The sequence below is a fragment of the Bos grunniens genome, chromosome 29 (assembly GCF_055505025.1).
Source record: "Bos grunniens cultivar Pamir isolate PY7600 chromosome 29, Bosgru_T2T1.0, whole genome shotgun sequence".
Lineage (NCBI taxonomy): Eukaryota > Metazoa > Chordata > Mammalia > Artiodactyla > Bovidae > Bos > Bos grunniens.
The window spans coordinates 39,320,441-39,348,351 of NC_141193.1; the positions used below are offsets into that span (position 1 = coordinate 39,320,441).

A 27,911-nucleotide genomic window follows, 5' to 3' on the forward strand; every position below is an offset into this window, starting at 1 on the left:
ATCTCATAGAACCAAAGCTCCAATCCCCACATAACTGGGAGGATGAAGGGAAAGGGAGAAGAGGAATTGGGACGGGACCTGCACGCCTGGGCACGTGCTGTGGAAGAATGCCTGCGAGGCAGGAGCCTCCTGCGGGGCTGGCAGGCTGGCCAGGACAGGTAGGACACCTCAGGGGCTGGAGGGCGGGGTGGAGTTGGCCCACGGAGCTGAAGGGCACAGAGGGACCAACACGGAAGGTCCTGGCCACGTCCCCACACTTCCAGCCCAAGACGCATACCTGCTGGCGTGCGTGGCATCTGGGTGCGAAAACCTGGGCTTCAGCCAAGACCTGAGGAGGGGACTCAGTCTGGCTGCGCAGGGACAGCCCAGCGGGTCTGGAGCAGGGTCCAGGCCACGACTGCTTGTGCACACGTGCAGGTGGGGCTGCAGGCTGCGCTGACGGCTGGCCGTCCCGCTGCAGTGCTGGGATGCACTCCGGCAGGCTCCTGCTCTGGTGGACTTGTCAATTAGAACCGTGTGCGTGCGTGCGCCTGGGGGCCTCTGGGCCACTCGTGGGCTCCAGAGCTGCAGCTCCAGTGGCTTGCACGCTGGTGGCTTGCTGAGTACCTGTGCTCTGAACTAATCACCAGGGCTTGATCCCACAGGAGCAGAATGGAATGAGCGCTGTGTGTAGAAAGGCTGGTCCCAGACAGGAGTGGGGAGAAGTGGCTGGGCTACCAGGGCCTGCTTCTCCTTTAATCTCACTGAACCACCTGTGGCAGGACAGCTGAGTGGTTCCAGTGTTATGCTATTGGAGCTTCCTTCACATGGAGGGAAGACATAGTCCCTCTTAAAATTTTAGCGTATTTTAAATTGTGCAAATGAATAATTTACCTGTTTAGCTCTGCATGTGGGGACCAGCATGTCCACAGCAGGCATTCTTATTTGAGTGAGTAAATGTACTGTAGAATTTATTACAATATGATCTTTACTTATTTACATACAATTTATAATGTGTTAAGAATTTTCTTAGTCAAGTGAATTCTGAGATATTTTAAATCAGAATACAAAATAATGTGTACAGAAAGTTTTGTTTTACAAACAAGTCAGCTGTTAGATCTTTGAAACAAATTTAGTTGGAAAGTGTCTGATTCTCACTCACTAGACCATATATATGGGCTGGTCTTTTGACTGCTCTACAATTTAGATTCCCTATTTATAACTAAACAAATGATGGAGGTCATTTTGAGTAACTAATGTATCATCAAACTTTAAAGTTTTGCCAAGGCATTATGAAACCTTGAAATAGTTAGCACTTCTTGGCCTTGGCTTCTTGATCTGGCTAAAACTGACGGTCTGAGATGAAATGGTATTTTGTACTTTCTTGAAATATATATCCTATTAATAGACGCCATTATCAAAGAAAATAGACCCAGTAATGGCAAAACAAAAATATAAAATTCCCCATGATTTTCTTGACAGTAGGGATTACGTGCCAGTAGACATGTGCTGGATTTTAAAAAGCTTTGTTTTATGTAGTAAATTTAAGATGGGTTCCCAAGAAGCAAGGATAAACCGGTTTTTGTGAATTAGAAATTAACAACTCTATGGATTTCATACTGAGTGTCATATACTTGAACTAGGGCACATATTGTTTTAAAATTTACTGTTTTAGTTCATTACCAAAAACCTAACTCTAGCCATATGATAAGTTGCTTTTAAAATCCAAACAACTTTGTTATTGTATATATTTTATATGAATACAGTAACAAGCGTGTGGGCTCGGGAATAGTTTTCAGATTTGCAACAGATACGAAAGAAATCCTGTATGATTTACAGTTCAAGTAAACATACAAAAAAACTAGTTCAGTTTCTATGAGCTATCAAAAGCATAAAGACAAAAGCCCTATCTCCAATCAATCAAGTCTGGAATGGCCTCTTTCAACATAATAAAGACATACATGAAAAACAAAGACAAAATATACCTTTCCGTTCTAAAATATTTCCTTTTAGTCTATGTACTTTAAATAATCGTGTATTCAGTTCCTACTGAATGTTCAGAGTAAATCCATCCAAGCAGTGTTCCAAGAGTCAAAGCACTGGAGTAGGAGCATGCATAGCTACAGCAATTCCACTGTTATTTCCAGAGTCGATAAAATCCCAATGCTATTGCCAGGCAAGTAAACACGGAGGCTGTGAAAAGAAGCAGCTATGTTATAGGTCATGCATTTGAGATTATCCTGCAGAGATAAACAGAATAATGTCATTTTCAATTTAAGTTGAAAGCAAAAAAAAAAAAAAAAAATCAGGAAATCCAGCCAGTTTTCTACCTTAGCTTAATTTTCTAGGGGATGAAAAACCTAACGATAAAGGATATCCATTAGGGCATGATTAATACCAATTCTTTTAGAAGCTTCCTATATTTTACATAAGGATGACAATAATTTAAAAGTATGGATGGTACATCCATTAGAAGCTATAAACAGTGTTTCATGTCATTATTATTACATTAACAATACTACTTTAAATAATTACAAATTAATTTTAGATATAATTTTTAAGTGAAAAACTTTTCTTGCCGACATTAAAAAATTATGTCATTAAGATAGAAGAACAGACATCCACATATCCATAAGACAAATTTAATTGTCTTAAAAGTACATTTAAAGTGATTTCATAATTAAAAATTAATAAAAAATGAATTTTTAATGAAAACCCTTCAAAAACAACTCAGTGAGGTAGAAGAAAAGGCAGAAAAGGCATCAGACTTTTAAAATAGTTCATATACCACCTGTTGTCTGTGTTACATCACTCTAAAGAGAAAACCTTTCTGTTTTCCTCAAGGTGGTGAATCTGGGTGAGGCTTTTGGACTCCCTAGGTTTTTAGTTTGTTTCAACAGCCATGATTTTAGAGACTCTGAGATGAAAAGCAAACTTCAATATTAAAAACATAAGAAACAGCCATTCTTAGTAAAGCTATCCTATTTTTAATGTGTAAATTAATTATATATTATCCCATTTGATCACACTATTAAAACTTGGTTAATGACAAGAGTTCCCTAATTTTAAGAAATGGGATTAGGTCTAAGTCACAGTGGGAAGCTGGACATTTGAGGAGAAAGAGTAACACTTAAAGAATTTCTTGCCTTGTTGTCACTGGTCAATTACACATTCTCTCATTTGATCCTGCTGCTATTTACCATGTTCCAGGTAGTGTGCTGAAGAATTCCATATATTACCTTATTTAGCCATAATTAAAACCCTATGAAGTTGGTGATGGTATTCCCATCGAATAGATGAGGCAACAAGCTCAGAGCTGTACTGTGAGCAAGCCGTGGAAGCAGGACTCCAGGCTGTGTGTACCTGACTCTAAAGTAGACGCTGTTGCTTAAAAAGAAGAGCAGTGCCCTCAGAACAAGTAGTTGTAAATCCTCAGTGAAAAAAGGAACATAGGAAATCTTCTAACTTTCTAAACAGACTTGCTAATTTCTTTTCCCACTGCCACTAAGTCTGCTAGTCTGCCTCGTGTATGTCCACTACTGAATGAAAAGCTTTCTGGAGACCATCACCGTGCTCAGACTAACCATGACACTGATCTGTAGGTGGATACACCAGAAGAAGCCGAGTGGAACAGAAGCTCTTTCTAATGGGGTGCTTTGAGATCTGTTTTCAAAGTGGGAATGATCACTCCAAACTGGGCTGATCTGGAATTTCCCCTGAGCATTACTACTGAACAGATCTCTGGTTCCAGAGACTTTTGCTATGGTTTTTGAAACTCATTTTAGCCTTAGAATCCATTTCTTCAAATGGATCTTCAGCAGAAGCCCAATATTTGAAAAAGGCAGAAACTAAGTCATTCAAGTTGAGAGGAAGGGGGTGTGGAGGTGACCGTCAGTAGGGGGCTGGGGGCTTCATCTTTACTCCTGCTGTTGCTCCAACATAATGAGTGCCCGCCCAGAAAAATCACTGATGCTATAAAGCAGCTATTTTATTTTGGACAAAAACATAAAATCTTAAATGTGTATATCTTTTTGATCCCAATTTTTAGATGTGCATAAGCAATTAATTTATATAGAAATTCTAGCATGAAGGCACAGGATGTAAATGTGTGTATGTGTATCTATTCACACATGTATATGGCTATTTGGTGCAATATTATTTTTAATAATGAAAACTTCAGAGCAGAATGTCTGTAAATAGATATTTAGGTAAATTATGGTATTTTCATATTATACAATACTATGATTTCTAGTAAAAAGATATATATTCATATGGAAAGATATTCAAGACATTTGGTTAAATTTTTAAAAGTTGTAGCCTGTAGAGTATCATCTAATTACTATTTTTAAAATCTATACTGTTCACATACAGAAGGAAAAACCTAGGAAAGATATATACTACTAATAGTAAATACATATGGGGAGGAGAAGGCTTTCATTTTTACTATATTGCTTTTAAATTGTATGACCAATTTAGGATGAAAATATATTACTTTTTATAAAAAAGAAAAATACTATTCGAGGGCATTCTCCCTAACTCCTTGGGGCTCTATAAACCGGTCAGGTCACAAGGTTGTGACTCAGTATGTGACAGACTCATTCTGGGCAGTATCCCTGCTTCCTCAGCTGGATTCAAGAATGGAGGTAATTTGTACCCCTTTGTTGCTGTGGTGTTTAATGCTGCTGCTGCTAAGTTGCTTCAGTCGTGTCCGACTCTGTGCGACCCCACAGACGGCAGCCCACCAAGCTCCCCCACCCCTGGGATTCTCCAGGCAAGAACACTGGAGTGGGTTGCCATTTCCTTCTCCAATGCATGAAAGTGAAAAGTGAAAGTGAAGTCGTTCAGTCGTGTCTGACTCAGCGACCCCATGGACTTCAGCCCACCAGGCTCCTCCGTCCATGGGACTTCCCAGGCAAGAGTACTGGAGTGGGGTGCCATTGCCTTCTCCGTGGTGTTTAATAGCCTGTATCTATTTTGGTGATTTGTACCTAAAAAATATTCATTTTTTTTCATTGTGGAATACCTAGTTTAATCTTTGTATAATTTTGTATGGGTGTTTATGTGTATCTTTGATTTCTGTACACTTTTTCCTATTCAGAGGATGCAGAGCTGCCTATTAAACTTACGTTTTCCAAGTACTGCAGGGGACCAAACAATAAATCTGTTACAGCTCCTCCTTTTGTGTCACATGGCTACCTTGGGAGGTAGGAGCTAATAGGTCTGAAAACCAAATGATAGTAATTCCTTTCTCTGACAACACAGTCTTACCTGCAAGATAACGAATTGTCTCAAGCTTGTTGGATTCCATCAGGGTTTTTAAAGAAGCAATTTCAGTGTCAATTTTGTTACCAATCTCTGAAATAATTCCTCTGGTTTTGGTATCCTGTAGTAATTAAGAATAAGATAATTAGATTTTGTCTCTATGTATCATGGACAGAAATGTTGACTTTAGAAACCCTCATATAGGGGCTAATTTTGTGTTACAAAAGTTTTAAGTGGGGAAATAGCTTAAAAGCATGGTGATATAAAAACTACATGAACATTATAAACTGACAAAAACTATTCCTTCTACTTTGATATTTGGAGACTACTAGGATTATCACAGCAGAGAAGGCGATGGCACCCCATTCCAGTACTCTTGCCTGGAAAATTCCATGGACAGAGGAGCCTGGTAGGCTGCAGTCCATGGGGTCGAAAAGAGTCGGACACGACTAAGCGACTTCACTTTCACTTTTCACTTTCATGCACTGGAGGAGGAAATGGCAACCCACTCCAGTGTTCTTGCCTGGAGAATCCCAGTGATGGGGGACCCTGGTGGGCTGCCGTCTCTGGGGTTGCACAGAGTCAGACACGACTGAAGCGACTTAGCAGCAGCAGGATTATCACATTCTGGGCACATTCCGCTAAAAACCTCATAGGAAGTTACAGGCATACCTTATTTTACTGCATTTTGCAAATTCTGCATTTTTTAAAAAAACAAATTGAAGGTTTGTGGCAACTTTGAGTCAGGTAGGTTTATCAGCACTGTTTTTCCTAAGCATCTGCTCACTCCATGTCTCTGTGTCACATTTTGGTAATTTTCACAATACTCCAAACATTTTCGTTATTACTATATTTATTGTGATTTGTGATCAGTGACTTTTGATGTTATTATTGCAAAAGATTACTACTCGGTAATGGCAAAAAGATTACTACTCAGTAATGGCTCAGAAGATAACTGGTTAACATCTTTTTAGTGACTGTTATTTTTTAATTAAGGTATGGATATTGTTTATTGAGACATGCTATTATTGCATACTTAATAAATACAGTATACTGTAAATGTAAATTTATAAGAACTGGGAAACTGAAAAATTGCTGTGACTCCCTTTATTACAATATTTGCTTTATTGCTGTGTCTGGAACTGGACTTGGAGTGTCTCTAAGGTATGCCTGAATTTGAGACCTAAATATACAAGGATAAACTAAGAAGCAAAAATGTTAGTCACAGAACTATCACTTTATGGGTATAAAGTCCTTAAGATATCATAGTTAAAACTGTATCTTTTACAAAAGGAAAAACCAACCAGATTTATGATAAACCGACACCAATATTAAAGACCATGGCAGATATGCCTATTGAGTTAACGCTGAATGTTTCGTGCACAGAGGCTAATAAAGGGTAGGAAGAGAAGGTGATACTTAGAGCTCAGAAATTAGCTGTGAGAGAATTTGATTTCATCTCCTTTACCTGGCCAAGAAGTTAGAGAAGGGAACAGGCTACTTGGAAAGGCAAATGGTACCTGTACTTCTACTGAATTATAATCAAGAATGATGTCTCTCATGTTAGAATGTAGACCAAGTGGCTTATAACTTTTAAAAAAGGAAAAGACCAGGCTGAGTCAGAAAGCTAGGTTTTATTCAGCCATAGAGATTAAGTAATGATTACAGTTTAGGATTACTGAGAGACAAACAGTATTTATGAGTATGGAGTTTAGAATCCATGTTCACGTCCTGGCTCTACCACTTACTAGCTCTGTGACCTTTACTTCCCAAGGCTTCACTTTCCGAACTGGTAAAATGGGAGAAAGAGTGCCTGCCTCAACCAGAGGCTGATACAATAACTAAATAAATAGTAAGTAAAGTAGGATCTAACATATAATAAGCACTCAATAAATATTTACTTAAAAAATAATGTGAGAGAACTACTTGAATCTAGCACTTAAATACTATGACTCCCTGGTCTTTTTGAAAAAATAGTTCTCTTCCATATAAAAATGGTTGAAAAAAAGTGCTACCTGGAAAGCTTGATTCTGACTCAGAAGTCACAGCTCCAGGACTACCACCCACCTAGCGGCAGCTTCCCCCGAAGTACTGGTTACCTATAGTAGCAGCTATGAGGAAATGACAGGCTGTATAGGGCCAGCTTGTTCAAGTCCTGACATACAGACTGACATGCGTGAGGGCAGCTACAGAGTGACACGCCTGAGGGCAGCATGACAGCGGTAGGAAAACAGAGGAACTGTTACCCAGTAGCTTACATTTCTGGTAAATTCTGTGGTTGCTTCCATAAGTTTCTTTTCTTGATCTGTAAACTAAAGGATATGACTTATCAGGAGGTTAGAGAAAAAAAAAAAAACAACTAAAAATGAATTTAAAAGGAATAAGTGACCGAAAAAGTACATTTAAAAGCACATTACCATATCTGTTACTCTGCTCCTTTCTAGGTTGATATCCAGTTTGTTATCTGCTCTGATTCGACTAGTTTCATTCTGTAAAAGAAAATAAAAATATTTAAAAAGTGATCTTGTCATGAATATCTGACTACATATTCCGAAGTGGGGTAAAAAAGTTTCACTTACTATCAGTTGTTGTTTAACTTGTTCTAATTCAATTTTCATTTTCTAGGTATAAAGAAAGATCACACACAATTGGTGTTAAACCAAAAGTCCATATGATTTACCAAAAAAAATCTGAAACCCTGCAAAAGCAAAAATTGGACAATCTATGGATTTCTAATATAAAATTTGATTATAAATAAAGAAAAAAAACATAGTTCATCTTATTCAGAAAATAATATGAACATTAGAAAATGTTTTTATGTTTTAATATAGAAGTCCCCCCAGTCCATGTGGGAATATGTCCCAAGACCCCCAGTGGAAGCCTGAAACCCTGACTAGTACTGAAAGCTATGTGTGTACTGTTTTTTTCTTATGTTAACTGGTGGGTAGCATACACAGTGTGAATACTCTGGACAGAGAGATGATTCATGTCCTGTGGGGATGCAGCAGGGTGGTGAAAGACATTCTCCTACTCGGAATAGTGTGCAATTTAAAACATATGAACTGTTTATTTCTGGAATTTTCTACTTAATGTTTTCAGATTGTGTTGACTACACATAAGTACAACTGTGGAAAGCAAAAATGCAGATAAAGAGGGACCTACTGTAGTCTGCTTTAATAAAAAGTAGGTTGATATTCTAATATTTTAGGCTAGTGGATAACAAAGTTCTGACTGAATTACACAAGCATTTTTCTTTTAAGTGACAAAAACAATTAAAGAACCCTCCTCCCCCAAGCCATATTACTCTCAGCTCTGAAAACATTATTCTAAACCACACTAGAAATTTATAAAATACCTCAAAGATTTCCTCCTTTATGTGACCCATATAAAATACAACTCTTTTTTTTTTAAACAATTCTTTAAGTATGCAAAACACTGACTTATACATAGGAAGATTAGGTATGGTTGAACACGTAGTAGACTTTTACCTAAAACTTATTTAATAACCACATGAAACTGTTTTTGGGTCCTATTCACCAAGCAGAATACTTGTGATATCAGTATTTTATTATTAATAAATTGAGACTTGTATCACCTGGTTCTCTGCTCGAAGATTTGCAAATTCACTTTTCTCTAGGATGACCATGTCTTTCCTGATGGAGTCCAAATGAGCCATTAGCTGTTGTACTGTTATTTCCTGAAATGCAAAATTAAAGTCATCTGCTGCTGCTAAATCACTTCAGTCGTGTCCGTGCGTGCGACCCCATAGACAGCAGCCCACCAGGCTCGTCCCTGGGATTCTCCAGGCAAGAACACTGGAATGGGTTGCCATTTCCTTTTCCAATGCATAAAAGTGAAAGTGAAGTCACTCAGTCGTGTCCGACCCTCAGCGACCCCATGGACTGCAGCCTACCAGGCTCCTCCGTCCACGGGATTTTCTAAGCAAGAGTACTGGAGTGGGGTACCATTGCCTTCTCCGTAAAGTCATCTAGTGGTCTATATAATACCATCCCCTTACATGGAACTTCATGAAACTTAAAAAACTGTAGTGGGGCGCTCTCTGTCCCCCTTCTAATGTCTGTGTCAGAAGCTTTCTGTCTCTTTTTATACTTTAATAAAACTCTGCCACACACACACACACACAAAATTATCTTTTTACAAGGTATAATGTTGCTTGGCTAAGTAAAAAAAAATTTAAGCATATGAAACCTATATATCTGAGATATCCAAACAAAAAACAGGAGATTCAAGGAGGAGAAGGATTTCCCAGTGAAGAGAAACTAATGTCTAGGTCTTTTCCATGAAAGAATCCCAATAAATTGCTTACTTAACCTCTAAGAGTTCTTCAACAAATAATCTCATTTATTTAAAAAATATCTACATGGAAAAGTTTTTATCTTTCATTGCTTTAACTCTGAAGGGTTTTCTACCATTGGAAATTTCTAGGATACTAGATAAGACTTAGAAGTCAGGTAATAAAATAGAAGTATGGTTTAAATTAGCCCTTGTCAGCATAACATAATTAGTTTTGTTTAAATTCCTGAGTATCTTTCCTATATTTGGCAATACAAAGAATTTTTGAAAGGAAAAGTGGGCCTGCTAGCGAGGGATATTTTTGTACAAATGATTATTTTTTGGCTGTGCAACATGTGAGATCTTAGTTCCCCAACCAGGGATCGAACCTGTGCCCCCTTCAGTGGAAGCAGAGAGTCCTAACCATTGAACCACCAGGGAAGTCCCTGTATAAATGATATAAAGCAGGCTTACAAAGAAAATCTTTTACCACTAAACTTCTCAAAATCATGTAGTTTGCTGATTCATCTTTTATCCCTCTTTATCAAAAAGCAGATAAGAGTATAGCCTTGAAGAATCTCTATAACATGGTTCATAAAACAAAAAAAAACCCAAACAAGATCACTCATGGAACTCCCAGTCTGTCATAGTCTATGGCCGGGGTGCACTGTTGGGGTCATAGTCCTCTGCTGACCAATTCAGGGAGAAAGGCTATTTCAAAACTGACTTTTAGAAAACAGGGGCTATAACAGTTCCAGATACATAACTAAGAAATGACTTCCAAGGGTCTGGAATGCACACATCATCTCCAAAAACAGCCCTCAGATGGCAGTCACATAGAGTGGAAGTTAAAAATGTGAGTTCTGGAGTCAGACTGCCTGGGTTTGAATCCAAATACTGTCATTTACTCTGAGACTCTGGGCAAGTTATTTATTAATGACTTTGAACTCCTCTTTGGTGTAATGGAAATAACTACCTATACCTTATAGCACTGTTTTCAGGATTAAATGAGAAAATGCACATAAAACGTTCACAGTAGTATTTGGAGCACAGCTAGCACTCAATAACAGAGAAGGCAATGGCACCCCACTCCAGTACTCTTGCCTGGAAAATCCCATGGACAGAGGAGCCTGGTAGGCTGCAGTCCATGGGGTCGCGAAGAGTTGGACATGACTGAAGCGACTTAGCAGCAGCAGCAGCACTCAATACATGTAATAAGACAGAGGCCTAATGGCTGAAGCAGGACAGTGTGACTCCAATGAATGTTCTGATGTGCAGGAAGTTTTGCTTTAAATATTATTCCTATATAAAATTAAAAGTATTTTTTATTATGTACAGTTGACATCCCTGACTGTAATACAATCCTTAACCGTCATCTTTTATGCAGTTATGCTTGAAATATGAATGAGGGGCACCTCCCTGGTAGTCCAGTGGTTGAGAATCTGCCCTGCAGTGTTGGGGGGATGTGGGTTTGATCCCTGGTCAGGGAACTAAGATCTCACATGCCTTAGGGCAGCTAAGCCCGTGTGCCACAACTACTGAGCCAGTGCACTGCAACTAAGACTTGACACAGCTAAATAAATAAATACTTAAAAAAAAAAAAAGAAATATTAAGGAGAATTACCTCAGAAGTCATACAGAAGTGGCTTCAAGTCTTGTTCCCCCAAAATATGATTATGAAGCACTTCTAAGGCATTAACTATATTATTATTTTTGTTTTAATCTTTAATAAACATTTTATTACAGAATAAATATACTCATTCTGTATGAATATAATAAAGAATAGTAAGGAGAGAGAAAAAAGATCCTTTCCTAAGTGATCAATGCAAAGAAATACAGGAAAACAGAGTGGGAAAGCATCTTAAGCCAGGTGATACATGAAGTCCTTCCCAGCCATGCAGGGCTTCTCCTGCAATGCAGGAGACCTGGGTCCCATCTCTGGGCCGGGAAGATCCCCTGGAGAAGTAGTATGGCTACCCACTTCAGTATTCTTGCCTGGAGAAGTCCATGGACAGAGGAGCCTGGAGGGTACAGTCCATGGGGTCGCAAAGAGTCGGACACGACTAAGTGACTCACACTTCCCAGCCTTGTAAGTAGCTTTCCAAGTTTGTGAAAATTAGCCAGCACACACACACGACTGCAGTAAAGTGGTCAGCTCCTCTACTGTGGTGGGCTTTCTATGGGGAAAGCCTTGTTTCACTAACCGTCTACCACCATCTCATGTCTCAAATAAAATAATTATCTTACACAATGAAAGATCTGACAATTTCATTCTGTGTGTTACCGTAATTTTGTGATGACCATTCTAACTCCTCAATCTCTCTGGATACTGACTTTACTAAAGGATTCTGGTCCCTTTAGAGAGAACAATAAGGAAGATGCAGGTGTGTACGGAAGGTGGGTTATGAAAAAGATTATCTTAATGAGACTATCAGAAGTGATAAAAATGAAAATATTACCTGCTGAGCTTGAGTGACCATCTCCTTATAGATAGTATCGAGGCTGACATTTGATAAAGTGGTTAATGCTGATACAATTGTTTCTGCTTGTGCTTTGTCAAATCCTATAAACAGCAAATAGGTATTTATATTTTTTAAAAAGTGCACATCCATCTCAAAATAGACTTCCATCATTTAAATTTTCATAAAGTTGACTCTTGAACAACATGGATTTGAACTGACTAGGTCCACTTAAGGCTTCCCTGGTGGCTCAGAGTTAAAGCGTCTGCCTGCAATACGGGAGACCTGGGTTCGATCTCTGGGTCAGGAAGATTCCCTGGAAAAGGAACTAGCACCCCACTCCAGTATTCTTGCCTGGAGAATCCCATGGATGGAGAAGCCTGGTGGTCTACAGTTCATGGGGTTGCAAAGGGTCAGACACGACTGAGCGACTTCACTCACTCACTCAGGTCTATGTAGATGCAGATTTTTCTCAATAGTAAATACGAATATACCAAGCAATCTGTGGTTGGTTGAACCCATGGATGAGGAATTGTGGACAGAGGGCCACTATAAAGTTACAGGCAGATTTTCAACTGCACAGGCAGTCGGTGTCCCTAACCTCTGTGTTGTTCAAGGGTAAACTGAAGCCTTTTGAAAAAACAAAAAGGTTATAATTAAAAACCAACAGATTATACTAAGTTACTCTCTAAAAGCACTCTCCAATTTTAATTCCACTGATCCATTTCCCCATATCTACATCAACATTGGTATTACTGGTCTTTTTTTTAAAGTATATAATTGGTATAAAAATGGTATTGCATTGTTATTTTTTATACTTAAAACTTGCATTTAAATATCTTTACTCATGGGCTTCCCTGATAGTTCAGCTGGTAAAGAATCCACCTATAATGTAAGAGACCTGGGTTCGATCCCTGGGTAGAGATCTCCTGGAGAAGGGATAGGCTACCCACTCCAGTATTCTTCTGGGTTTCCTGGGAGGCTCAGACAGTAAAGAATTTGCCTGCAATGAAGGAGACCTGGGTTCGATCCCTGGGTGGGCAAGATTCCCTGGAGGAGGGCATGGCAACCCACTCCAGTATTCTTGCCTGGAGAATCCCCATGGACAGAGGAGCCTGGTGGGCTATACAGTTCATAGGGCTGCAGAGTCAAACACGACTGAGCGACTAAGCACCACAGCACATCTTTACATATATTTATTTTTCTGTGAGCTATTTATGGCCTCTGTCCATTTTTCTATAAAACTGCTTAACTTTTCTTATTGATTCATATGAATTCTTTGTATATTAAAGCAACAGGCTCATTGTCACATATGTTGCTAACATTTTTAACCTTATAGATATCCTTTGATACACAGATTTAAATATTTCTGTGGTCACATGTCTTTACTTTCATTGCCTTTCAGTCTTATGTCTTGCTTCCTTACTCTATTAAAGTCTAAAAATATTTCTGTAATATTTTTTACGGTTTTCTTTTTTCTTTTACATTTAGCTTTTAATCAATCTAGAATTTATTTTCAGTAAAGAAATTTATTCCAATAGCCAGTCATTTATCATAACTCATTTATTAAAGTCCTTCCTTTCCCTAATTTGTAATGCCTTTTTTATTGCTTTCTAAGATATATATATATACACACACACCTTACAATGATATATATATTCATATATGTGCACACACTCGTTTCTGAATGCCACTTTATTCCTTTAAGTCAACTCTTCTATTTCTATAGTATCACATACTTTAAGTAACTGTTTTGATATCTGGTAATTTTTTGTGACTGTTCTTTGATTTTTTCTAATTTTTAATAGAAAATAAAAATTTGTTTTTCTTTTTTTCTGTTGTGCTTGTACTTCCACATGAACTTAATATCAGCCTAGAAACAGTGGTTGTTTTTTGTACATAATTGGAATCATTCTGTACACGTAATCTTATACAATGCTGTTTTCACTGAACATATCTTGAGCATTTCTCTTTTCAGTAAATATTCTTTTAAGTTATACCATTTTCATGACTAAAATACTCTACTTATGGACAGGTTTTATATTTAAATAATGACTTGTAATGGTTGATAACAGTGATATTGTCTTGATTAGGTAATCTATTATGAGTGTTGTTAACATTCTCCTTTCAAGAGGGATCCACGTTTCTCACCATGAGCTTCCAAGTCCAGGACCAATGCATGTGTATCAAAAGTTAATTTCCTTTGTTCTAAAGGAGTTATGTCCACTCGCCTCATATCATATCCTTCCTTGGTTTTGGTGGTGAAGAAGTCTGAAAGGAGAATTATTTTTCTGTAGTTAACAGAAGCATCACACTCTAGCTTCTAAAGCATTTCCACCATAAACCTATAATATAGTTCCAGCTCTTCTGCTCAGGAATTCTGTAATTTCAAGCAAGATAACTCCTGAGTCCATTGTTCTTTTATCTGAAAAAAGTCTCCAACATTATTCTGTACCTAGAAAACAATCAATAAATGTTTTCTTTTAGTATTCTGAAATTTTAAGAGTCAGTTTAAATAATATAATATATATCAAGGACTTTGGATATTACTGCCACAAAACTGCCCAACTCTCCTCAGAAGTCTTTCATAGAGCTATAATAATTGTTTATACATATGCCCCCATCTAAAGTAGTTTTCTATCCTCCCACTGTTAAACATCCACATTTTATTTCCTACACAGTTCTTAGTTCTAACTGGAAATTACCTTATTTACTGTTCGTCTCTCTGAACCAGAATGTCTGCTCCATGAGGCCTCGACTGTTTTCATTAATGTATCTTTAGCACCTAAAACTGGGGAAGGAAATGGCAACCCACTCCAGTATTCCTGCTTAGAGAATCCCATGCACAAAGCCTGAGCCTGCTGGGTGACAGTCCATGGGGTTGCAAAGAGTCAGACACGACTTAGCAGCTGAGCACAGTACCTCAAACAGTGCTTGGCAGTTAGTTGGGTCATGATATTTTATTGTTGAGCCAATCCGTGAACTGGATTTAAAATCCTGGAGTATTTAGTGGTATCAACATAAAAGACCTAAGAAGTTTTTCTTAGTTTTGAAATAAATGTCCTATTTCAATAACTCTCGATTTTTAACCTAGACACAAAATGGTCCTGTTTTATCTACTGCTGATGATTTTATTAAAAAGTGAACTCTGACCACACAAAACTTTATTGCTATTATTATGTATTAAGTAAAATAACTGCTAATTAGCATAAACACTAGTTAAACACAAGGTACTATACTAGATACTTTATATTCTACCAAGGCCAGGTGGTATTATCCATCTTTTTAGATAAGAATATCAAGCCTAGGAAAAGTAAAGCCTAAGGTTTTGCCTAAGGTCATAGAGTCTCTGGCAGCATTGGGATTCAGACTGGAAACGCCCTGTTTCCTCACGCTGTCCTTTTTATCCTAAGTCACTTAAGACATCTAGGCACTTCAAAGACAAAGCTGCAACCTCAAGTATCACTTATTCTGCTAGTATAGTATATGGCGAATGTGATTCCTTCCCATGTATCTTGCCAGTCAAAAACCATCTGCATGCTAGGCATGTGTTGGGCACAGGGATGATGAGCAAAACCAGACATAACAGATGTCTTCACTGACTTCATAGACTGGAAGGCAGGAAACAGATTTTTTCTTTTTTAATCTAAACATAAACTCTAAATTCAAATAATGAAAAAGTAATGTCCAGTCCTTTAGACTAATCCATTCAAGTACTCAGATGAGTTCTGGTAACCAGATATAAAAGGAAGCAAATGTAAAGGTGGAGCAATTCTGCACGTGTGCACACACACAGAGACACACATTAGCACAGAGGTCAGCAATCTCCCTGGCTTTGAGTGCCATCTGGAACAGGGGCCCCAACCCCTAGGCCATGGACCAGGTGCCAGGCCGTACGGCAGGAGGGAGAAGCAGGTGGGCAAGCGAGGCGGCATCTGTGTTTGCAGCCTCTCCCCTGCCCGCGTTACCACCCGAGCTCTGTCCCCTGTCGTATCGGGTGGCAGTAGGCTCTATCCTCGTGGGAGTGCAGACCCTACTGTGAACTGCGCGTGTGAGGGGTCTAGGCTCCTTGTGAGAAACTAACACCCAATGATCTGGTGGACAAGTGAGGCAGTGATGCCAGTGCTGGGGAGCGGCTGCAAATACCAGTTACCATTAACAGCAGCTTGACTGCACAGAGACCATAAGTCAACTGCTTGCAGACTCATATGAAAACCGTATCAGGGAATGTCAACTGGCAATTCAGCTGCATCTGGTGGCAAGCTTTAAGTCAGAATCCAGTATTCTAGTCCATGCGTGGCCTGTCCATGATTTACCACTTCTGCACTTGATCATCTTACCTTTTCCTTATCTTCTAAATTTTTAAACACGTTCATATCTGCTAATTCTTGCATCTGTCAATTCTAGCTTGGTTTCAAATGGTTGATTTTTCGTCTTCATTATGGGGTTATGATTTTTTCATGCTTGATGATTTCTGATTGGATACTAAAAAGATTGTTACCTTGTTTGGTGGTGGATATATCTGTATTATAAATATTCTTGAACTTCATTCAGGAATGCACTGAAATTACTTAGAATTGGTTTGACTTTTCTCCTTATATACATATAAACGTATGTGTATGTGTGTATACACACACACATATATATATGTGTATGTGTGTGTGTATATAGATATATGAAACATCCAGGAAGATTGAAAAAAAATCTGGAGAATGGTAGGTTCTATAATACTGCTACAAAGGTAGGAGAGTAGATACAGGGAATAGGGCGAATGGAGGAGAAAACCAGACTGACCAGACTGTGAGGATCATGGCTTGCAGTGCAACGGTATTTAAAGTTTATCCTATAGGCCAGTGGTTCTCAACCTTATTTGTGTATCAGATTCAGCCATGAAGATTTTGAAAAATAAATATACCTAAATATAAGTTTTGGAGCTACTTGTGTAGTAGTTTTGAGGTACAGTCCAAGCCTATAATGCTTTAAAATCTTAACAGGCAGGACTAATGCAGTCAAATTTCTAAGTCAAAGCAGCCACTATTGGTCAGAGTTCTATGAAAACAGTAACAAAATGAATATGCTCTTCAACATTTGTATTGTGTGCGTTTTCTAGCTCTTCAAAGAAAGTAGAATAAAAAACGTAAAACTGAAGCACACTGTGGAGTCCATACATAGCTGCTGCTCTTCCTGCCTCACTCACAGTGGTCTGCTTTCTTTCCTAAGTAGTAAGCCTGCAGAGGCAGCTGGCTTGTAATATTTTGTGTGGACATGTGAGTTACGTGTAAATCACATGCAAAGAAACAGAATCATTTCTTAGATGGCCCAACTGAAGAATATTTTATCTTAGGGGAGACATCAAGATGGCAAAATAGAAGAGGGTAGAGCTCACAGAACACACAATTCTCACAAAACACTCACTGAACACTAGCATATCTCATACAGTCAAAGTTTCAAGAAAGGTCATCATGTACTGTGGTGGGATTAAAGGGGAAGAGAGAGAGAAAGAAAAGAATTGGGATGGAACCGGTGCAAGAAAAAAGTTCCCTCACTCTGGGAACCCCCATCACTGGCTAGGCGATCAGCTGGGACAGAGAGGGTGCTGCAGAGGCTCAGAAAAGAGAGAAGCAGAGGCCTGCGTTAGGCAGGCGGAGCTGGTCCTGGCCACCTCACTCGCCCCAGCCTGAGACACGCATCTGCCGGTGCGCCTGGGGGCGGACAGATTGTGGAGAGGTCTGCCCTGTCAGTCCAACGGGGCTGGAGTGTGGTCTGGGTTGCAACTGCAAGTGTGCACAGGATGAAGCCTGGTCTGCCACAGAAGCCCCACGGTAAATCCAAGTGCGAGGGGAGGGGCAGCCTCGGTTTCAGCAAGCCCACAGCAGGTGTGGCTCTGACTCGACTAGCGTGGGGAACACACAAGTGCCAGCAAGCTGCCCACACCCAGAGGCAGGGCTGAAATCTGAGCATGTCTCCACAGATGCGTGACTGGCAGACTTATGATACTGGTGTCTTTGCAAGCTCAGGAGCCAATTAGAAAACTCATTTGCTGAGATGAAAACCAAACTAAAGGAATAAACTAAATAATGCAGAACAAAGAAGTGATCTGGAAGATGGAATACTGGGACTCACCCAATCAAAACAGCAGACAAAAAGACAAATGAAGAAAGATGAAAGCAACTAAAGACCTATGGATAATATAAAGTATGGCAATCTGTGCATTATAAGGATCCCAGAAGGAGGAGAAAGAGAAAAGGGGACTGAAAATGTATTTGAAAAATTGAAAAAATTATGGCCAAAAACCTCCTAAACCTAAAGAAGGAAACAGATATCCAAATACAGGAAGCACAGAGGATCCTAGCCAAGATAAAGAGACCTGCACCAAGATACTTTATAATTAAAATGGCAAAAGGTAAAAAGAGGACTTTAAGGGCAGCAAAAGAAAAAGAATTAGGTATAAGGGAACCCCCTTAAGGCTACTGGCTTATTTCTCTGGTGGCAAGATACATTCAAAGTGAGGGAAAACCGTGCAACCTAGGATACTCTACCTAGCAGTATTACCATTCAGAATAGAAGGAGAGAGAGAGAATTCCTCAGACAAGCAAAAACTAAATACAGCAACACTAGACCTATCCTAAAAAAAAAAAGTTCCTAAATAGAGAAGCAGGAATCTAGAGAAAAGAGAAGCTCAACACTAGGAAAGTAAATCATTTAAATAAACCAGTACACAGATTAAGAAGAAAAATTTAAGAAAGAACAGGCTGCAAGTGTCAGACATTTTTTCTCTCTCTATCAAGCGGCAGGAGGAAACAAACAAGTGTTAGGTTTTTCCCCCTTTCTTTACACAAATTTAAAAAGAGGTTTCTTTTAAAATTCTGTATTGCCATAACAACACTTAGTTACACCTAAACTTTTCTCAAACCTTGAGAATGCATTTTTCTTCCAAAATGTTTGTCTTAAGCTATTCAACTAAGACTCAGAACCAAGTTGACAAACCAGTATGTTTTACTCATGCAAGTGTTCTCTTAAGCTATGTTAGTGGGACTGTATTTGCTTGGAAACCTGCCTTTCTTCAAGATTCATGTCAATCATTTTATGGCCTGGGACAACTCACCTTGTGCCAATGTTATCTCAAAATGTATGCTGTGGGTGAGGGGCCTGGTGCCAGTCTCTGAGTTTTGAGACATTTCCGTTCTCTAATTAGCAGTCTGCTGGTAGCTGTAAAACATCTGGCTAAAGACTAGCAGGGGGGCACTCTTTCTGCCCCCTTCTGATGTCTATGTCAGAAGCTTTGTCTATCTCTTTTATACTTTAATAAAACTTTATCACACAAAAGCTCTGAGCTATCAAGCCTCGTCCCTGGCCCCAGGGTTAATTCTTCTCCTCTATAGGCCAAGAATCCCGGTGTCTTTCACGGCTCAGCAACAACCTTTCAAAAGTAACTATAACTACAATGAACAGAAAAGGATAACCATGAAGACATAAAAATAGGACATCAAAATCACAAAATGCGGGCAAAGGGAATATGAAAATGTTGATCTTTTAGACCATGTTTGAGCTTATATGACTACCAATCTAAAGCAAGAAGATACCGTAATGGATTAACAAACTTGGAAACCAGGTAACCACAAATCAAAACCATACAATAGATTCACAAACACCAAGAAGAAAGGTAGTCAAGCATAATACAAAAGAAAACCATCAAGCCACAAAAGGAAACACAAAAAGCAAGAAAGAAACAAATACAAAGTCAACTGGAAAACAAGGTTTAAAATGGCAATACATACATATCTATCAATAATTACCTTAAATGTCAATGGACTAAATGCTCCAATCAAAAGACTTAAGAATGGCAGACTGGATAATAAAACAAGAACCAACATTATGTTGTCTACAAGAAACCTACGTTAGGGCAAAGACACACACGGATTCAAAGGGTGGGGATGGAAAAAGACACTTTATGCAAATGGAAATGACAAGAAGGCGGGAGCAGCAAAACTCCTATCAGACAGAAATGACTTTAAAACAAAGGCTGTAACGAAGGATAAAGGACACTATATATGATGATAAAAGGGTCATTATAATAAAATGATATTACACTAGCTAGCATATGTACACCCAATATAGGAGCACCTAATACATGAAACAAATACTGTCACAATCGAGAAGCTGGCAGGAGTATAGGAACAGCAGAAGACTTTAACACGCACTGGCATCAGTGGGCAGACCTTCCAGACAGAAAATCAGTAACGCAAGAGGTCCTCAAGAACACAACAGAACAGTTAGAAGCAACTGATATCTTTGGGATATTACATCCCCCCCACACACATGATTTTCAAGCACACATGGAATATTCTCTAGGACAGACCACGTATTAGGATACAAAACAAACCTCAATAAATTTAAGAGGATAGAAATTATTTCAAGCATCTTTTTTGACCAATTATGGTAAGAAATTAGCAATCAACCCCGGGGTAGGGGGGGAAGAGAAGGAAAAGATTACATGGAGAATAAATAATATGCTACTAAAAAAATAGGTCAACAATGAAATCAAAAGGGAAATATAAAAATACCTTGAGACAGATGATAATGAAAACACAACCAAGCAAAATCTATGGATACAGCAAAAGCAGCTCTAAGAGAGAAGTTCACAGAGAAACGCCTTCCTCCAAAAAAAAAAAAAAAAAAAAAGACAAGAAAATGAGAAATTTCAAACAACCTAAGCCACCACCTAAAGGAATTAGAAAAAGAAGAGCAAACCTAAAGTCAGTAGGTGGAAGTAAAAAATAAAGATCAAAGAAAATGAGGAATTCTCTGGTGGTCCACTGGTTAGAATTCCCACAAGTCATGTGGGAATAATGATAAAGAATAATAAATAATAATAAAGAATAAAGAATAAAATAATAATAAAGAATAAAAAAATAAATAATAAAATAATAATAAAGAATAAAAAATAAAGAATAAAGAATAATCTAAAACAAACAAAAGAAAAACCCCAAAGTTGGTTTTCTGAAAGGATAAACAATATCAACAAATCTGGCCAGACTCACCAAGAAGAAAAGGGAGAGGATCCAGAAAACAGAAAAAAAAAAATGAAAGAGGAGAAATAACAACTGAAACTGCAGAAATACAAAAACCTGTAAGAGAATACTTTGAATAATTATATGCCAATAAACTGGACAACCTAGAAGTGAACAAGTTTCTAGAAACACGGAGCCCCCAAAACTGAATCAAGAGATAATATGAACAAAACAACTGCTTATATGTGAATTAGAATGTATAATTAAAAACACTCCCTGCAAACAAAAGTTCAGGATGGGATGGTTACACTGGAGAATTCTACCAAATATACAAAGAAGAACTTATACCGATCCTTCTCAAACTCCTCCAAAAGACTGAAGAAGAAGGAACACTCCAAAGGTCATCCTATGAAGTCACTATCACCCTGATACCAAAACCAGACAAAGACATTAGCAAAAAGGAAAATTACAGGCCAATATTTCTGATGAATATAGATGCATAAATTCTCAACAAAATATTAGCAAACTGGATCCAACAACACATAAAAGGATCATATATCATGATCAAATTGGTTTCACTCAGGAACGCACAGAGAAGGCAATGGCACCCCACTCCAGTACTCTTGCCTGGAAAATCCCATGGACAGAGGAGCCTGGTGGGCTGCAGTCCATGGGGTTGCTAGGAGTCAGACACGACTGAGCGACTTCACTTTCACTTTTCACTTTCATGCACTGGAGAAGGAAATGGCAACCCACTCCAGTGTTCTTGCCTGGAGAGTCCCGGGGACGGCCGAGCCAGGTGGGCTGCCGTCTCTGGGGTCGCAGAGAGTCGGACACGACTGAAGTGACTTAGCAGCAGGAACACAATGATGGTTCAACACACACCAATCAATGTGCATTTCTGTACATTAACAATGAAATATCAGAAAAGGAAAGTCAGAAAACAGTCCTTTTAAAAGCCGCATCAAAAAAATAAAAACAAAACAAAACATAGGGATCAACTTGACCAAGGAGGTGAAAGAGTTATATGCTGAGAATTATAAAACACTAATAAAACTGAAGGTGATTCAAAGAAATGGAAAGAAATCCCATGCTCTTGGATTAAAAGACTATTGTTAAAATGACCATACTATCCAAAGCAATATACAGATTTAATACGATCCCTACCAAATTACCCATGACATTTTTCACAGAACTAGAACAACTTCTATATAAATTTTAAAATTTATATAGAACCACACACGCACACAAACCCCTCAGAATTGCCAAATTAATCCTGAAGAAAAACCACAAAAAACAAACAATACTATGACGCTACAGAAATTTCAGCAGTGTGGCACTGGCACAGCAACAGACACACGGGTCACTGGAGCAGGACACAGAGCCCAGAAGTAAACCCACAGCCCTCTGATGAATTCTCTTTGACAACTGATGCAAGAACACGCAACGGGAAAAAGAGAGTCTCTTCAGCAAGTGGTGTTGGGAAACCTGGCAAATTAATGAAATTAGAACACTCCTTACACAAGAAAATACTCAAAATGGCTTCAGAATACTACTCAGTCATAAAAAAGGGAAATAATGCCATTTGCAACAACATGCACGTGCCTAGAAAACGTCATACTAAGTGACACAAAGACAAATACTGTATGATATCGCTTATATGTGGAATTTAAGAAAATGGAGCAAATGAACTTATTTATAAAACAGAAAAAGGTGCAGAAAACAAACTTGTGGTTACCAGTGGGGAGAGGGGAAGGAGAAATCAGGAGATTAGGATTGACATATATACACACTACTATATATAAAATAGATACTAATAAGAACCTACTGGAAAGCACAGGGAACTCAATACTCCATACTGACCTATAGAATCTAGAAAAGAGTGGATATATGTATAGCTATAGGGGCTCCCCAGGTGGTGCTAATGGTAAAGAACCCACCTGCCAATGCAGGAAACTTAAGAGACTCAGGTTTGACCCCTGGGTTAGGAAGATCCCCTGGAAGAGTGCATGACAACTCACTCCAGTATTCTTGCCTAGAGAATCCAATGGACACAGGAGCCCGGTGGGGCTACAGTTCATAGGATCACAAAGGGTCAGACACAACTGAAGAGACAGCACACACACATATGTGTGAATAATTCACTGTGCTGTACAGCAGAAGCCAACCCAACACTGTAAATCAACTATATTCTAATAAAAATGTAAAAGGAATTTGAAACAAAAAAAGATTATATACAAAATGGAATATTACTCAGCTATAAAAAAGTATGAAATAATGCCATGTGCAGCAACATGGATGGATCTAGAGACTATCATACTAAATGAAGTAAACCAGAGAAAGACAACTATCATATGGTATCACCTACATGTAGCATCTAATAAATGATACAAACAAACTTACAAAACAGAAGCAGGCTCACAGACATAGAAAAGAAACTTAAGGGGAATGAGGGGGAATGAGTGTGAGAAGGGATAAATTAAGGGTTTGGCATTAGCAGATACAAATTGCTATGTATACAATCAAATCAAATATGTTTCAATAAAAATTTTCAAAACAGAAATAAAGTATAATGGAAAAGAATCTGAAAAAGAATATATAGTATAGATGTGTATATATATAACACCATTGCTGAAACTAACACAACCTTGTAAATCAACTATACTTGAATTAAATTTAAAAATTAAAAAATATTACTAACTGTAGAGTTGCAACACTTCAGTGACATAGCTGATTATTAATATATATTTTTACATGCTGGTCTGTTGACATATGCTTTGCTAGTTCCATCAAGATGATCAGGATTAATATATTAAATAATAAACTAACACAAGATCTATGGACTCCACATCCAGCGGCTGACTTCTCAGGGACAGCCAAAAAATCTGTTTTTAGAAGCTCAGTGTTTTTGATGTTCTGCTAAGTAAGAGAAATAGTAATGAACTAGGAAACCGCTGATCATGGAAAAAGCAAGAGAGTTCCAGAAAAACATCTATTTCTGCTTTATTGACTATGCCAAAGCCTTTGACTGTGTGGATCACAATCAACTGTGGAAAATTCTGAAAGAGATGGGAATACCAGACCCCCTGATCTGCCTCTTGAGAAATCTGTATGCAGGTCAGGAAGCAACAGTTAGAACTGGACATGGAACAACAGACTGGTTCCAAATAGAAAAAGGAGTTCGTCAAGGCTGTATACTGTCACCCTGCTTATTTAACTTCTATGCAGAGTACATCATGAGAAATGCTGGGCTGGAAGAAGCACAACCTGGAATCAAGATTGCCGGGAGAAATATCAATCACTTCAGATATGCAGATGACACCACCCTTATGGCAGAAAGTGAAGAGGAACTAAAAAGCCTCTTGATGAAAGTGAAAGTGGAGAGTGAAAAAGTTGGCTTAAAGCTCAACATTCAGAAAATGAAGATCATGGCATCCGGTCCCATCACTTCATGGGAAATAGATGGGGAAACAGTGAAAACAGTGTCAGACTTTATTTTTTGGGGCTCCAAAATCACTGCAGATGGTGACTGCAGCCATGAAATTAAGATGCTTACTCCTTGGAAGGAAAGTTATGACCAACCTAGATAGCATATTCAAAAGCAGAGACATTACTTTGGCAACAAAGGTTCATCTAGTCAAGGCTATGGTTTTTCCATTGGTCATGTATGGATGTGAGAGTTGGACTGTGAAGAAGGCTGAGCGCCGAAGAATGGATGCTTTTGAACTGTGGTGTTGGAGAAGACTCTTGAGAGTCCCTTGGACTGCAAGGAGATCCAACCAGTCCATTCTGAAGGAGATCAGCCCTGGGATTTCTTTGGAAGGAATGATGCTAAAGCTGAAACTCCAGTACTTTGGCCACCTCATGTGAAGAGTTGACTCACTGGAAAAGACTCTGATGCTGGGAGGGATTGGGGGCAGGAGGAGAAGGGGATGACAGAGGATGAGATGGCTGGATGGCATCACCGACTCGATGGACGTGAGTCTGGGTGAACTCCGGGAGTTGGTGATGGACAGGGAGGCCTGGCGTGCTGCAATTCATGGGGTCGCCAAGAGTTGGACATGACTGAGTGACTGAACTGAACTGAGGAAACCAGCACCACTGGTCACAAAACTTACATAACATCTTCCTGTGCCTTATTTTATCTTTAAAACGGTAATTTAACTAGATGAAAACTAAGATCCTTCCCTGAGTCAGAGGTCAAGGTTTTTAAATTCCTTGATTACTGACTTGAGGCAAGTTTAAACTACTTGAACACAGTAAACATTCAATAAATATTTGTTTAGTGATGAGGGACTCAAATTATATTAGCTCTGAAAGTTTACAAAAAATTGAGACTGGGATGATTTCCCAGGGTTCAAAAAACGTCCGTTTTGTACAGTCCATCATAATGTGTATGTATGCTAAACTCCATGGGGTCTCAAAAGAGTTGGACACGACTGAGCGACTAAACACACACACGAACTAAATACCTTTGTTGTTGTTCAGTCGCTCAGTGGAGTCCGACTTTTTGCAACCCAATGGACTCTGGCATGCCAGATTTCCCTGTCCTTCACCATCTCCGCAGCTTGCTCACTCATGGCCATTGTGTCAGTGATGCATCCAACCAGCTCGTCCTAAGTAAGAACAAACACCGTGCCAAGGACCCTGGGCACTAAACAGCAGTCTTAGAGATTGGGGGGGGGGGGGGGGGGGCGGGGCGGTCAATAACGGCAGTCTTGCTGTGTGACTAAAATGAAACGAGCAAAACAGCACAAAGTTGTGGTGCTGGCATCCCGGTTCCCCCGGCACTTAAGATTTAAGGTGAATAGAGAGCGCTGAGGTTAGCACGAAGTACCTACTCTGCAGACAACCCCAAAGGGTTTAAAAATTGTGGGGAAAAGATTCTGGAAACGACTCTCAATAAATTCAGTTGTCCAACACACACTGGTGACAGGTGCACCTGCCCGTCAACCACTGTAGCTTCCCGTGATCACGTTCCTTTTTCTTGAAAGGCGATTGCCAAGTACTGAAAAACCACAGCGTAAATAAAGCGTTTGTTGTTCAGTCGCTCAGTCGAGTCCGACTCGTTGAGACCCCACGGGCTGCAGCACGCCAGGCTTCCATGTCCTTCTCTCTGAGTTTGCTCCCGAGTATGGAAAACTACAGCGAAAATAAAGCGGACCTGAACTAAAAAGCCTCTTAATGAAAGTGAAAGTGGAGAGTGAAAAAGTTGGCTTAAAGCTCAACATTCAGAAAATGAAGATCATGGCATCTGGTTCCATCACTTCATGGCAAATAGATGAGGAAACAGTGTCAGACTTTATTTTTGGGGGCTCCAAAATCACAGCAGATGGTGACTGCAGCCATGAAATTAAAAGACGCTTACTCCTTGGAAGGAAAGTTATGACCAACCTAGATAGCATATTCAAAAGCAGAGACGTTACCTTGCCCACAAAGGTCCGTCTAGTCAAGGCTATGGTTTTTCCTGTGGTCATGTATGGATGAGAGTTGGACTGTGAAGCAAGGTGAGCGCCGAAGAATGGATGCTTTTGAACTGTGGTGTTGGAGAAGACTCTTGAGAGTCCCTTGGACTGCAAGGAGATCCAACCAGTCCATCCTAAAGGAGATCAGCCCTGGGTGTTCTTTGGAAGGAATGATGCTAAAGCTGAAACTCCAGTACTTTGGCCACCTCATGCGAAGAGTTGACTCATTGGAAAAGACTCTGATGCTGAGAGGGATTGGAAGCAGGAGGAGAAGGGGACGACAGAGGATGAGATGGCTGGATGGCATCACTGACTCGATGCACGTGAGTCTGGGTGAACTCCGGGAGTTGGTGATGGACAGGGAGGCCTGGCGTGCTGCGATTCATGGGGTCGCCAAGAGTCGGACACGACTGAGCGACTGAATTGAACTGAAGTGAAACGTGCGCTGTAGATTACCAAATGACCTGGGCTCGAGGTAGGCACCCGAGTTAACACAGTATAAGTTGAACAAACCGCGAAAGGTGACGGCCCTCTCCGGGCACAAACTACACACCTGCGAGGGGGCGGGGACGACCAGCCTCCCTTGACAGAGAAGGGTTGAGAGAGACACCTGGCGGGGCTCGAGCGAAAGAGCCAGGCGGGAAGACAGGCTTTCGGGCGCTCGCGCTCGCGTTCTGGGCCCTCGCGCCTCCCGCCTCAACCTCTCGGGGCGAGGCTCGGCAGCAGGGTCTCCAGGCCCCGGAGTGGGCTGGAGGGAGGCGGAGGCACCCTCGCCTTCCTCTCGCCCAAGCTGGCACCAACCACCGACACCACCTCCCCACAGCGAACACAGGCATCGGGCGGCACGGTGCCTTTTCTCACCTCTCCGCAGGGCCGGCGAAAAACGCCCACAGGGGCTCGAAACCTCAGAACGCAGGAGCGGACGAACCCAGCGCCCCCACATTTCACAGGTTTTCCAACCGGAGGCAGCCGGGTGAGAAGACCGGGCGAATCGCGCTCAGCCTTTCGGGCAACGTAGTTCTGGCGCCAAGAGGATGCCGGGAAATGTAGTTTTCGGCCTGTGGCGTTTCTAGGGGACTTCCCGGCACAGGCTTGCACCGCGCGCGGTCTCGCGAAGTTGGCCCTCTCCAGAGACTGACCCCCAGCTCACTAACATGGTTTACAGCGGCTCCGCTTCTCTCACCGCCCCACCCCAACCCGTGCACGCCGTTACCGCCCTAAGAAGCGGAATCTTGTTTGAGAACCTCCCGACGCCCGTACCCTGGCAATGAGGTGTACAGCTAAACGGCCGACTCCCGCCAGAGAGCCAGCGGCCATCACCGGTTTGGGTTAGTGGACGACAGGGTAACGTCCAACCCCGCGGCAACCTGGGACATGCAGGCCCTGGCCGCTGAGCATGCCGGGAGTTGCGCAGAGCACTTCTGGGAAGTGTAGTCCCCCCA

The 27,911-nt window shown here is 40.2% G+C and overlaps 2 protein-coding genes across 22 annotated transcripts in view; one reads left to right on the forward strand and one right to left on the reverse strand.

Annotated features, from left to right (window-relative positions):
• Window positions 1-2,070, forward strand: part of ANKRD42 (ankyrin repeat domain 42) — a 59,740-nt gene extending 57,670 nt beyond the window's left edge. For 11 of the 14 annotated variants that reach the window (XM_086384579.1, XM_086384584.1, XM_086384597.1 and 8 more), the window contains one exon: window positions 1-182. In XM_086384579.1, coding sequence (XP_086240705.1) covers window positions 1-34 — 34 coding nt within the window. In that variant the 3' untranslated portion in view covers window positions 35-182. The other 3 variants (XR_015157877.1, XR_015157878.1, XM_086384581.1) reach the window with 2 other exon arrangements.
• Window positions 1,714-27,815, reverse strand: CCDC90B (coiled-coil domain containing 90B). Of its 8 annotated transcripts, XM_086384605.1 has the most exons (10): window positions 27,331-27,815; window positions 25,477-25,620; window positions 14,145-14,264; window positions 11,994-12,097; window positions 8,837-8,938; window positions 7,821-7,862; window positions 7,659-7,730; window positions 7,500-7,553; window positions 5,248-5,362; window positions 1,714-2,172 (listed from the first exon to the last, which is right to left on the reverse strand). In XM_086384605.1, exons 3-10 carry the CDS (start codon window positions 14,227-14,229, stop codon window positions 2,117-2,119), a joined length of 630 nt encoding a protein of 209 aa, XP_086240731.1. In that variant the 5' UTR covers window positions 14,230-14,264; window positions 25,477-25,620; window positions 27,331-27,815; the 3' UTR covers window positions 1,714-2,116. The 8 variants fall into 8 exon arrangements, 7 of the variants coding, with proteins under 7 accessions (XP_086240731.1, XP_086240732.1, XP_086240728.1 ...); XR_015157887.1 differs by lacking the exon at window positions 25,477-25,620 and having other exon boundaries at window positions 7,821-7,939; XM_086384606.1 differs by lacking the exon at window positions 25,477-25,620 and having other exon boundaries at window positions 27,730-27,815.
• Window positions 27,816-27,911: the final 96 nt, after the last annotated feature.

What these genes read in the sequence shown, in the direction of transcription:
- CCDC90B (XM_086384602.1), bottom strand. Translation starts at nt 27,412, where the DNA reads ATGTGGGGGCGCTGGGTTCGTCCGCTCCTGCGTTCTGAGGTTTCGAGC. An exon ending in TTCGCCGGCCCTGCGGAGAG is followed by an intron (nt 14,265 to 27,330) that starts GTGAGAAAAGGC and finishes TTCTCCTTTCAG; the next exon opens with ACTTCTTCACCACCAAAACC. An exon ending in CCTGGACTTGGAAGCTCATG is followed by an intron (nt 12,098 to 14,144) that starts GTGAGAAACGTG and finishes TGCTGTTTATAG; the next exon opens with GATTTGACAAAGCACAAGCA.